General features: G+C 42.3%; 1 protein-coding gene across 1 annotated transcript; it reads left to right on the top strand.

Moving 5' to 3' along the window:
• Positions 1 to 9,266: 9,266 nt before the first annotated feature.
• On the top strand, positions 9,267 to 12,501 carry T265_01091 (hypothetical protein; the record flags this gene model as incomplete). Its single annotated transcript, XM_009165034.1, has 3 exons — positions 9,267 to 9,303; positions 12,216 to 12,324; positions 12,420 to 12,501. The coding sequence occupies 3 exons, from the start codon at positions 9,267 to 9,269 to the stop codon at positions 12,499 to 12,501; spliced, it is 228 nt and encodes a 75-aa protein (XP_009163298.1).
• Positions 12,502 to 12,743: the final 242 nt, after the last annotated feature.

Here is a 12,743-nt window from a genome sequence, read left to right as displayed (position 1 = left end):
TACAGATATTGAAAAGGATATTTTTCAGGGAATGGGGATCCGGCAATTCAATCCTGGAAAAAAACAGTGAAGTCTCAGTCCATTTAATTATGTCCTCCTCGCTTAGGTTTGGAATGCAACTTCGTATCAAACCCTGTAGTGTTTTACCAATTTAACCTAACAAGTGAAGACGAAATGCTGGTGTCATTTTACCTATTTCAAATCCTTAGAAATTAGGGACTGTGGGTAAGGTTGTCTTTCGTGAACTTCTTTTGTAAATTTTTTAGAATGTCATGAATAGACCTCGTTGTTCCGACCATGGCTTCTCCAAGAAACTCACAATAAAAAGCTAGCCAACAACGTGTCCCCGGCCAAGTCATTTTTTTTGATCTCTCCATATTTACAGCTCTTCTCTACTCTCCGTCAGGTTAATTTTCAATTGTGGGGAATGTGATTTTAGACCAAAAATAGCCAGTTGGTTTCTCCTTATTGAATATCCATTGTTCGAGTTTGTCACGAACAAAATCACAATCAAGCTGGAGCTTACTTTTTGTTCTGTATGGGTCATCCGCAAAAGACGCCAGCCGCTCTGGCCAACAACCTGTCCCCAGTCAAAGTGCTTTTTTTGATCTCTCCATATTTACAGCTCTTCTCTACTCTCCGTCAGGTTAATTTTCAATTGTGGGGAATGTGATTTTAGACCAAAAATAGCCAGTTGGTTTCTCCTTGTTGAATATCCATTGTTCGACTTTGTCGCGAACACAATCACAATCAAGCTGAGCTTACTTTTATATGGGTCATCCGCAAAAGACGCCAGCCGCTTTGAGGCGATTTTGAACAAGCTGGTTTACACAGTTGTTTCTTACTCCACCGTTGATGCAAAAAGTCCGGGCCTATTTGGAGATGTTAACTTTAAATTTGCTCGGCTTGGCAGATTTCACTCTCAGAAACAGCGCTTTTGGCCGCATCTAAAGTACACTCTTGCAGTGCACATCATAATGGCGTGATGCTAACACGAGTCCATAGACTGTAAACCTCGTCTTTGTAGTTACTATCAACAGCTGGAAACGATGATCAGACGAGACAAGAAATTAGACTACACCTAGTTTTTCGAATGATTCATTTTAAGCTTTCTAACATGAACTCATGGCACAAGCTCTCTTTCACAAAACTCGCATCTACAATGCATAGAAGGCATCGGTTGCCTTAGGAAGGCGTTAGTGACAACCACATTTCGCGCACCTCTGCCACCAAAAATTATTTCGATCCTTTTCACCTTGATTACTTCTTTCTTCTCTCTGCAATCACGCGACAGTAGGCTGCCTCCCTCACTCTTTTACGAATGTGATGATTGTGGTTTTGTAATGCGGTTGACTCCAGGGTTTTTTTCGCCTGCATGAATACAAGTGAAATAAAATTCCAGGTTGAGTGTTCGATTACCAACTTCATTTCAAAGTCGAATGATATGCTGACCTGTTCAGAGTAACAATATTCGATCCACCCACGCGAAAGTCTGTTCGTGGTTGCACGCATTGCTCGGATACCTGATCGAGGACGCTAAAATTCCATTTAGCTGTGCTGACAACGTGTACATTTTGCGTTAACTAAAGTATGTAGCAGCAAATCGGAATGTGAGCATTTCAAACAGAAACCAGCGAAAAGCTCGAGCTAATTTGTGTAGGCTGCCATCAATTCACTGCCATTCTCGACGTCCGAATTCTTCTGAATTTGTCGGAGCTGCTCTTAAAATGAACGCAGTCGCTTGCAACAGTCCCTTCGTCCACAAGATTTATTTAGAATTCTTGGTTCAAAGATGTCCATAGTAGGGTTTGTTCACACCACACATAGTACTACCATAAGCCTTTTGTGACCACCAAATTAAGGTGCGGTTTCGGCAAAAAGGATTTGCAGAGAACACATTACGCTTTATCAGTTTTCACACCCGTCCATTGTTGCGTTAGAAGCAGTCCCAAATAAATTGAAGTGAATGTCAGACACGTGGTTAGTATGGAGTACTGTAGATAGTCAGAAAGTGGCAGGATTGAACTGTACGGAAAACTGCTGATTTTAAGGCTTAAACTACAAAGCCTTGCACAAATTATGAAGAATGATGGTATTCTACTTTCTGTTGGAACAACAGTCAGCGATCAGTAGAAAACGGATCAAATAGAGGCTGGGAATTTAAATTTCTAACCCATTCAGACAGTTCAGCTGCCAGTGGGTGGTCGAGCTGTCGTGTTGAAAAGAAGAAGTAGATCCTCCGGAGTACCTGAGAAGTGTCAAGTCGGGGGGCTTGGATTTGACCGTACGCTAGACAAATGACCTAACCACACACGACATTTCCTGTTTGTTTTGAGTCACTGGGCGAGCGTTGCGAGAGTGGAACATGATCTCCAGTTGATTAGCAATACTAAGAACTTGATTGCTTTACAACACAACAGCCACCGGCACACTGTTACGAGAGCTTTCATTATACCCATTCATTGTAAAAGGCTATTTTATTTTGTCGTTTTAATAGTTCCGTTAGTGAAACTCTACCGTCAGCTCAGTGATCACTGTTGTCCAGTGAATTGATAAATATATCCCGCCATGCTTACCATTGGCCATGTGCAAGTCCTGCTTCGTGGAATGGCAAGGAAGAACACTTATAGATGCGTTTCTTCAGTCTACATGAAGAATATGTTTCAGACGCCACTAAATCTGACCACTGTAGGATGCTGATAGTGATCGGTAGATAGTAGATAGTAGTGGCTACCATCAAAGTTCAAGTGGTTCATATAACATCTTTTCGAGTTTCCGAAGAGTAACCCCGTAATGAAACCATAATTTCCCATCGCTTTTGCCCTAACGGTCATTTCATGCCAAGTTCTAGCAGACAATTCGTTCACCAAGCTAAGTAGATCAGCTGCGTTTCGGAGTGGATGCCCTTAGGTTGGTATCGCCTGTTGATCAGCTGGAAGCTGATTGGTTGGCCAAGCTTTGCAACTGGTTAGCAGGCAATTCGTCACTGTGCGAGCAAACATTGTAGATGAGTGGTCAAGTGGATGATTTCCCCCATTACCGATTCCGCTTTTATAGCTCTTATGGAGTGTTTAATGTCTGCAACATTAATGTTTTGGGAATCATCGGCACGTAGCTTTTTTGAGCAAATCGGTGTGTTTAGTTTGCAACTGACTGGTTCGATTAGTAACTTTACTTCAGTATTCCTGTTCCCATGTTGAGACCTTTCTGTTTTATTATTTTGTGCTCTGTGTTCCAACCAGTCTCTCTGTCAGTTTGTTGATCAGTCAAATTTAGCGGTTTTCTCACTGTGATCTGATTGGTCCACTTGTCTTTTCGGTTGCGCTGTGGTCTGTTTTTCTGGCTGTATTTCATAATGCACCTTTTTATGCCACAATTCTGCTAGGGCTTCGAAATTTTCTCTTCACGCTCGGCCGTGATGTGCGGTTTAGTAATGTCAATTGCGTCTGATTATTTTTGGTCCTCTTCTCTTTTACAGCTTTGAATTTGAGAGCTCTGAATTCCTTTTTTCCTGATAGGTTGGCAGTTTGAGTCGAACTCATTACGTCAACTTACGGCTTTCTCAGGTAATTTTCATACATCCATAACTTCACGCTCGTGCTTCCTTCATGATGAGACTGGTACATAGAGTTTTTTCACTTGCATATATGTCATTCTTGATCATCGGGTACCAAGAACAGTGCGATTTAGTCGTGCCGCTCAAAACTAAATTGACGTTTGCACGGTGTGTTAGATAGCTGCCTACATTACTTTGCAGCACGTTGCTTGGTACTGTCCTTTCGTTACATTTCACATGTTCCAAAGTTATCCTCCAATAGTGCTTTTCGAATTATGTTCGATGGGTGGTATGCTATTAGGATGTGTTGTAATAGTCTCGAAGTCATGCCTTTATTGTACAGAATTATATTCCATATTTGTGTAGGTGGTTTTCCTTCTGCGCCTTTCGATTTTGTTTTTCCGTAGCGTGTTTTATCTTGGTCAAATAGTGTCTGGAAGCAGTTTTGCTTGTGATAGCTAGAATGATTACTAAGGTAGTTCAATATCTGAATGGCTTTCCTTAGTCTTTGGTTTGTAATTGCCCATTTAGCAGTACATTCACTTGGTGATGAGTGAGTCCATGAATGTCAGTTCTCTGGCCGACCACAAAGCAACACGAATTCCAAATGGACCGAGGAATTCACGTACTAATCAATTCATCAGGAGCCACTTTGAGGATATTAATCGTTCTCTAAAAGCGATATATGTGCAAGCCAGCTGTCAAGGTCGGCGATCGGATCAACTTTCATCTGAACACCGGTCAGTAGTTAGAGTTAAGGAATTCATTGTTTGTGTGTTCTGGCATATGTGGCTTACCCACTCTCATTAACCTTGAATTATCCGTTGTGGTTGAAGGGGGGATTCCTACTAGGTTATTGGCTAACTTGTTGCCTGATTGGCTTAGTACCTTGACCTTTTCGAATTTCTGGTCCATCGGTCTGGCCCACATTCTCCTGAAGTCAGTGATCATTGCCGCTTGATGATGCACAGGTAATTTCAGCTTTGGTGAATTTGTTGCTATAGATTCTTCTTGCTCATCACTTGAATGAAAGTTGTTCCAAGTTTCCCACATTCTTTCGGCAGAATCTACTGTCCGTTATCATGGTAGAGAAAGTGCTGTTTGCGTAGCGTCGATTTTATTAAAGTATCTCTACCTAAGCGGTAGAGTTTAGCGGAAGCCGTCAACCACTGGACCGAGATACGGGGATAGGCGGACAAACATCACTGCGGGAAGACCAGATGGATCAAGTTTTGAAATCGCCCTGTTATTAGCCAAAAGAAAGATTGCTATGTCGGAGACCTAAGGCTATACTCAGCGACCCATGCCAAAACATGGTTGGCCTGGGCGTGGATCATATGAAAATATGCGCAAGACTGGCGATTAAAATTTCCAAACCCCCAAGGACAAACACGACTATGAACGGGATTCTTTCGATCCGGTCAAGTGTGGGAGTACTAGAAACAGATATTGCTAGACTATTTTCTGAGATGCCTTTCTGGACGAAGATCAGGATGTCGAATTTGTGGGCCACAACAGCTATGGACGAATAGTTGCATACCTAGCACGCACCATACTGTTCTTGAAGTGGTCATGGATATGTTGACGAATGCTGCTTGTAAAGCAGAGACGCTATCATTGTCTCTTTCTCCCAAATGGACTAAACAAAGTGGTCTCCTACTGATGGGTTCCAACGAGCGTTAACCCATTTTCATATTTCTCTATTAAGCTTGGTGATTTAATTAGAACAGTAGTGCTTTATCTAGAGTACGAGGGTAGGCTGAAAATCATGTAAACAAATATAGCAATTCTACCAGAGAATGCACACAAATGTCTCTCATCATTCTGGAGCCAAAAGCACGTGGAACTTTGATCAAATCTTGCAGAAAGATTCCTAAGCAGGATTCTAAATTATACTACCTAATGAAAAATCAGTAGTCACCAGCTGGTAAAGGCATCTTTATGAGGTTCTGTTGAATGTTCCATTTCTTTGAATAGGCCTTGCAGTGCGAGCTGTTCTTGGTCCACATGCCGTACACATTTTCAGGAGAAATCAACAGTATTTTGGCACGTTGGAGGGCAGTAGAAATCCACAAGAGCTACCTAAATTTTGTCATATGCGGTCTATCTGTTGTTAAAAAGCTATACCCCAAAGATGTTCCAGAAAAATATAAAGATTATGAGCAAAAGTCCAAAACATTTACTTTTAGCTGCAAATATAGCAATTTGAGGAGCTGAAGGGCGTAATAATTCGCCGATAACGAAATCGGCCCTTAGATCAGTGATATCGACAGAAACGAGATTCAGAAGTCGCCGCCCCGAGCTTTGAAGAGACAGAACGCTCTTGCTAGAGGGAAAGAAGCAACTGAAAGAAAGAAGGAATTGAAGGTTGCTGTACGAATGCATGACCCTTGTAAGCTGAACCCCAACGTGTTGCATACCATAATTTTGTTGCTGAAATAACGAATTTCTTGTGGCAGAAATTATCAAAACAACTTTCATTGCCGCAATAAAAGTAAATATCACCGCTTACACAGGCCGCATCTAAATGAATAAATCGAGATGCTCTTTTAAAAATTGATTGATTGCTTTTTGGTCAATGAAACGCACTTTTGAGTGAAAAGATCACGTGACATGGTTGCAGCAGGTTGACAGTGAGTTATCATTCGGTCGTTCCCTTCAAAAGTACGTTGATTCAAAAAAAGGTGGTCGGTGCACGTGGGAACAAAAGTTACTGGACCGAGTCCAGAGCGCCTGCTAGTTCACGCCAAACTGTCCAAAACTGTGGGTGATTCTAATTTAAAGAATCAACCTTTAGACAGCAGCTAAATTGCTGACATCCGTTGGCCCTTGTCCCCATAAGCAGGTTAGAAAACTGGTAGCTGCATAGTGAAACGCATTAGCGTCCCCTGAACCAAAAGTGGGCCACTATCTATCGGGATAATTGCCTAGCAACGTATTTGTTTGAGGAACATACTACGCCAAACTTGCTCTCGTTAAAAACCTTGTATCGTCAGTTCCGCCAGGAACTTCAAACATCATCCCCGCGAGCTAGTTTGTGGATCGTCAACTGTCACACTTAAATGGACTTCCACTCCATTCAAACCCACGTATATTGGTTTGAAGCATGAATCGGCTCCAACCCTATTTGTTGCCAGGTTTGCTTCACCTCTTTACAGCAGTCTAATCACCAAATCGGATTTCCTGTGGTCAGCCATTTTTGACGATTGTAACCACAAATTATCCGAAATTTCGTCCTTTTTTCATTTCGTCCTTTTTTCCCCATTTCCTGTCATTTTTTTTAAAATGACCGTAGTGCTTTACAGTTGATCTGCTAGTTTCATACTTCTCGCCCACATTTTCGTAAAATTAATACAGATTTTTCCCTGTACTTGAAGCCAAGTGAAGCCAAGAAGCTTCCCGGGACCTACAACCATATATAACTAGAAGCTACCGCATGTCGATGCCGTCAGTTCAGTGAGAGTTTGTCGCATATATCGTGTTATTGGGCCATTGGAGTTGTTAACACAAAGCCCATCCGACACTTCAATGAAGTTTATTCGATTGCGGACCAGATACTCATACTAAAATCTGCATACAAGTGCATTATTACTTTCACTAATCGAGCTGACTACAGTCCAAACTACAGCTTCCATGTGTTGTGGTATTAAGCTGCACTAGATTTTTTTCGGGACAAAGGTCTGTATTGTCGGCGTAACATTGTACATCGATCGATCACTTGTACCCTGGTTTCGCAAGATCGATTTGGTTCGGCTTGACTAAACCAATCGTCGCGCCGCCATATATGTACGCCCGCATTGCCAGCATCAGATTTCAACTGTTCTCGGATTTTTTCACATGGTATGTGGGCTCGACCATTTCCGGAAACCCGTGCATCGAACTACTTGTTTGAAGAGTACCTGAGTTTTCAATTCATTGAAACGAAACCACTTCCATGCCACAGTTTTTAAAGAATCAAGGTGAGAACATAAAATGCCCTTTGCACGGGCATTTTGATCGCAGCTAAGCACTTACTCTGGTGACGCAACATGCAACAACTAACTAGCGGTTTGAATGCGCCACTGTCTTGTCACATGACAGAATTTAGCTAAATTGAGGGAATCAGTTGGGAGGGGGGTGATGAGTTAAACGACAAGATAATCACACTCGGAAAAATGTGAAATGAAAACCGAGTAAAGATAGAAATTGAATGCTCAACATCGGTTATGGTGAATTCTAGCATGGAAATGTTTTCCTGAGGTGTGAGCGGAACTCGCACTAAAATATCAGACACATGAAATTGCAAACTCTTGCTGAGATGTTTCTATCAACTACATTGGCGCAACGGGAGCCATAAGGCAGTACTAAGGGAAAAACGTCAATAATCGGCTTCTTGCAATGCCAGGGGTGCAAAAGGCCTCTGGTGTCGCCTGCTTTTGGACCGACGAATTCCAGATTTTTTGCGCTTCCACAAAAGACATAGATCATCCTAAACCGTGTAACATCGATGTGCAAACGCTGATGCTTCGCTGCCGTACAGACGCAAAAACTGATAGGCGTGAACTCAGCAGTTCAGGCTCATCCACAGCGGGTAGTTTTTCCATGTTACATACCTTTGAACTTTTTGTTTCAGCACTTATCAGATTTTCTTAGATTCCATGTCAGTTTGAACTGTTTACAGATGAATCTAGGCGGTTTGATGTCTCCAAGTATTCTACGCTCCATTGGATCTAACATGACTCGACAATGCAGTATTAGCAGACCACGGTTCCGTCCGCTCGGTGTGAAAATTTTGAGGCACAGGTATAGTATTGGCCATTCTGGTTTCCTTCATGACATTGTTTTACCTTCCGATCGTCACGTTTAAGGAAATGACTATTTTATTTTGTTCTCCCTCCATCATAAACGTTGTATGACCGTAGAATTACTGGTTAGTTGGTGGGGGCGGCGAATCTGAACACAGGCTGTACGTAACTGCAAGGTGTCGTGCGTGTGTCATTCAAGAGGGGTCTGAATGGATTCCATCTGTTCCACTGCAGTTGCATGCAGCTCCATCAATCCGCCTGCATCTTATTCCATCAGTTGAAGATATGATAATTGTGGCTCACGGACGTGAACGTTTATAGTCAGTTCTCGGTGTAAAAGTTGAAGGTAAAGCGACGGACTCCAAGGTCATCGTCACAAATCAAAATTCACTTCAACAAATCTCTGAAACATTGTGTTTTACGATTGTGTTTATTCAACATAAGTTTAGATGGTCAGCAGAATTGTAACCACATGACGGAACGAATATTAGGTATGCAGGCAAGACTCTCGTTCAAACGAGAGTGGTGTGAATATGAACAAAATACCTATCCCGCAAGACCCCAAAACTGCAACCCAAAAGTTGCCCAGTGGGTTTCAAGCGTGTGTCACGCTACCTGACTGGGAATTCCTGATTGGCGGGTCAAGTGATCGTCACAACCAGGACAATTACTGGGTCATCATTCGATGGTGAGTCGGGCACACCGATCACATTGCTCAAGCGTGAACATGTTCGCCTGTTCAGACGTGAAAAATCACATGCGTCCAAAGTGCGTTAGTGGAGTAGTGGTTACACGGTCGCCTCGCATGTCAGATGTCCGGGATTCAAATCCCCGCACGGCAATTGGAAATGCACTGCTGATGAGCTCTAATTTGAGCGAAACTTGAGTCCAGTGCTTCCCTTTGGTGTGGGCTCACCGGAATAATTATGCCAGAACAGGATGACGACCGTTCAGACGAAAGTGGTGGAACTATGAACAAATGAATAAGTTGAGTTTGCCGAATTCTGAACCACATTTACAATTAAGTCTCAATTCTTTCGTATGAAAATCGTTTGACCATTGCAGAAAATCGTGTGCCACTTCTATTACCAACATTAGCATTTCCAGGAATGTGATGTCCCTCAAAATGTAGATGGTTGAATGTTGGGTCTACAGCTCAGTGTTTACCTCATGACCCTTGCATACCTCATGCAAACTGTCTGCGGAGTTTTCAATATCCTGCTGGATCTGCTGTTTTTATAATCAGTGAGTTATCCAAGAGACTGGTCTTCCACAGGCAGACTACTATTGGCTCTGGAACCTGAAACGGAAGTATAGAAGCGATTCGGCTGAACAAAAATCCACAAACCTTGAAATCGATAAAATGACGCTGACAGAGTTCATTTTGGTGCACTGACTGTTGCAGTCCATACCTGGGTGAGTGGACTTGAATGCTCCCATCATGGTTGGCGCGGTCATGGTGAGGTGCCCAAACAGTTCCATAGCTTTTATAGTACATCACTTGCAAATCCATCTCATCCGAACAAAAAGACCAACTACCCTTTTCCCTTGCGCATAGGTCAGTGTCGTCCGCGGTGTGTTGTCTTCACATCCAAGCCAAAAGTGCTTAGCTTCTGGGTAAGATAAAATAGCCAATATTTTTTGTACAAAAATGCTCACGAAAACCCAAAGCTTTTGGCCATATTAAATAGATGACGGTTTATGTTGTTGCCTGAGGCATCCGTAGCTCTAGGCAGTGTTTTCATCAGAATATAGAAGTTCATTTTCTGTCCACTTGCAATGCCTTCGAGCAGGAGAAGAGGAAATATGAGGTTTGTCATAAGTGCGCACTTGATCCATTTGGAAATTCCTCTGTCAGCCACCTTCCAAAACAGAACGACTATATATATGCCTGAGTCAATTCAGAGACTTTGAATCCATTTTCATGTGAAGTGAATTGCTGAATGGAATTACATGCCGGGTCGCAAATGTCGACTAAAAACTGTATCTTTGTTCACTTGTCTGTGCCATTTTAAACCACTGCCCCGAGGATCTTTTCGACGCTTCTCGCTTGTTACAGCCCCGTTTTTCAACCGATAACAAATACCATATCCAAACGGAAAAGTATTGCTGTAGATGATTCGTACAAGTTGATCTGAATTCCAGGGTTACCCGATAAAGGTGCCTCCCGCCACATTTGTTTAGCAAACCAACTGTTCGTTGAACGACAGGCACATTCTTCCGTATCAAATCTTATTTTGGAATGTTTTGTGGAACCTCTACATGCGAAGCAAGGTGTACTTTTTATATGAGGCAACCAATAATACAACATAAAAAGGAGTCTTAGCTGGATAAATAATTTGGACATCATGGAACAGCAAACCAGACTTTTTACTCAACTTTATAATGGGGTAGACAGCGTCGTTAGAGCACTGTCGAACCCGTTTTCTGTCAGTCTCATTGACTTAATAAGCAATTTCACATGCTTTCTCCTTTTCAACAGCTGAATGTAAGAAAGCCGAATCCGTACCGCAATTATAACGAGTTACACAAAAGTAACCATTCGTATTTCTATCCCTAAAAGTATACTCTCTGTGACTATGCCCGTCAATTTTTCACGAATTTCCGCGTTGCGCAGGTCCTTGTTCATTAACGAACTTTCGACGTGCAAAGGGAATTGCTGGCCAGACTGGTCACATCAAAGTTTAGGAAGTTTAGGAAAGACAGAATGTTGCAAGCAAAGTGATTTACAAGCAAATTAACTGGTCATTATTTGAGTGAGGAAAATTTCAACACCCAACACACTCCTGCTTTAAGACACACTGCTTACTTGGCTGTATGAAAGGCAAGCATTACATGACGGGTCAGAATGGACCCACCCATATTATTTGCTCATGACTAATCTGCGTTAGGAAGTCAACATTCTCGAGTTTCCAGACCCAGTAAATAATAGAACAGTCGTGCTTACCCGCCGTGTCACCCAAAGAAAGCATTGGCTTGAGACGATGCGAGGATACTGAAGCCTAGACGAAGGCAACGGTGAGACGCCGCAGTTGGATTCGAACCCCAAAATTTCCGAACAGTAGTTTCATGCATTTAACCACTGAGTTATCAGAAGCTCCCATATCATGGTGTGATTAGTGAAATTTTACTTGTACCTCGCACACTCGTTGATTGCTTGCCATTGCGGTTAAGCAGCAAAATAAACACTGTTCCAGATAAAACCATCAGCAAGAATTACTCTATCCGTATCATGTGTGTTTCCGGTTGACAGTATGGGAAAGAAAAAGGCAAATCCCACAGATTTCGGGATCCCAAAGAATGCAATTGTTGCCACATTCGTCACATAGCATTCCGTTTTCTAAATCCAATTTTATCAAGTGCTCTAAGTGAATCAAAACCAATTATCGGAAACATGAACCGGTTCCCATGAATGGATAAAAGTACAAACATCCGGGTGAGCACGAAACTTACGCAATTGGAATCCTATTGAACCACCGGATTTTCTCGATCGCTGAGCAAAAGCGGAATCGCGGCATGTGATTACTAATTTTTAGGGAATTAATGCTTCTCTGGATCAGGGATGAAAAGATTAGTCTTTTTGTTTTGAAGGAAGGAGAGATGAAGTTTTCGGGATTGGATAGGGCAATTAAATTCTCTTGAATATTTCTTTATAAATAAAATGCGCCGTCACTGAAATTCTCAGAGCTGATGATCAAGCGTTTTTCCTCTGAGTAGAGTTAATCCATAGGTTACTAGTGTGGATCATAGTCGTGTTCCCATTCTAGTGCTTGTTGCCATTTCGCAGGCCTGTTTTATATCGTAATACTTTTCTATTTCAATTTTATTGACTATCACGAAACGCTTGGGTACTGTCGGTGCTACTCGCCTTCCAGGATGGGGACCGCGTGATCCTCACTGTGCCTGGTTGAAGACACTACAAGATATGGCTGCCAACCGATGTCAGTGGTGTTCTTGTTGTCAGTTTCTATCCAGATTACCTGAGTGAATGTCTGGAGGTGTAGGCACCTCGGCATGATTGTGATAAGCTAGAACTAAGCCCCTTCTCCGTCCACCTTTACTCTTTTCTTTACAATAAGGGGCAGTGAAGCATCGGTGTTGAACACTGATGTCATACTGCCGATGATGATGATGATGATGATGATGATGATGAATGAGTAGAAAACAACTGTAATGGGACTTATGGCTTCGCTGCGTTTTTTTCGTTTGTCAGTTCTTCTGACAGATGAAATATATTTACAAATTTAAAGCACTTTTTCACTCCAGAAATGGTTTCTGTAACTTTTGAACTGGAATACCGCTATGGTGGCGTTTTTCATTAGCAGTTAGACGTCATTGATCAGCTGAGTGTTGTCAATACCCTTGGCGGTTTGTCCTCTTCGATCCTCAGCCCTCTCTTCCCC

Source organism: Opisthorchis viverrini (assembly GCF_000715545.1).
Source record: "Opisthorchis viverrini unplaced genomic scaffold opera_v5_11, whole genome shotgun sequence".
Taxonomy (NCBI): Eukaryota; Metazoa; Platyhelminthes; class Trematoda; order Opisthorchiida; family Opisthorchiidae; genus Opisthorchis; species Opisthorchis viverrini.
Note: the sequence above shows the minus strand (reverse complement) of the source record. Positions and strands in the feature narration are given on the sequence as shown.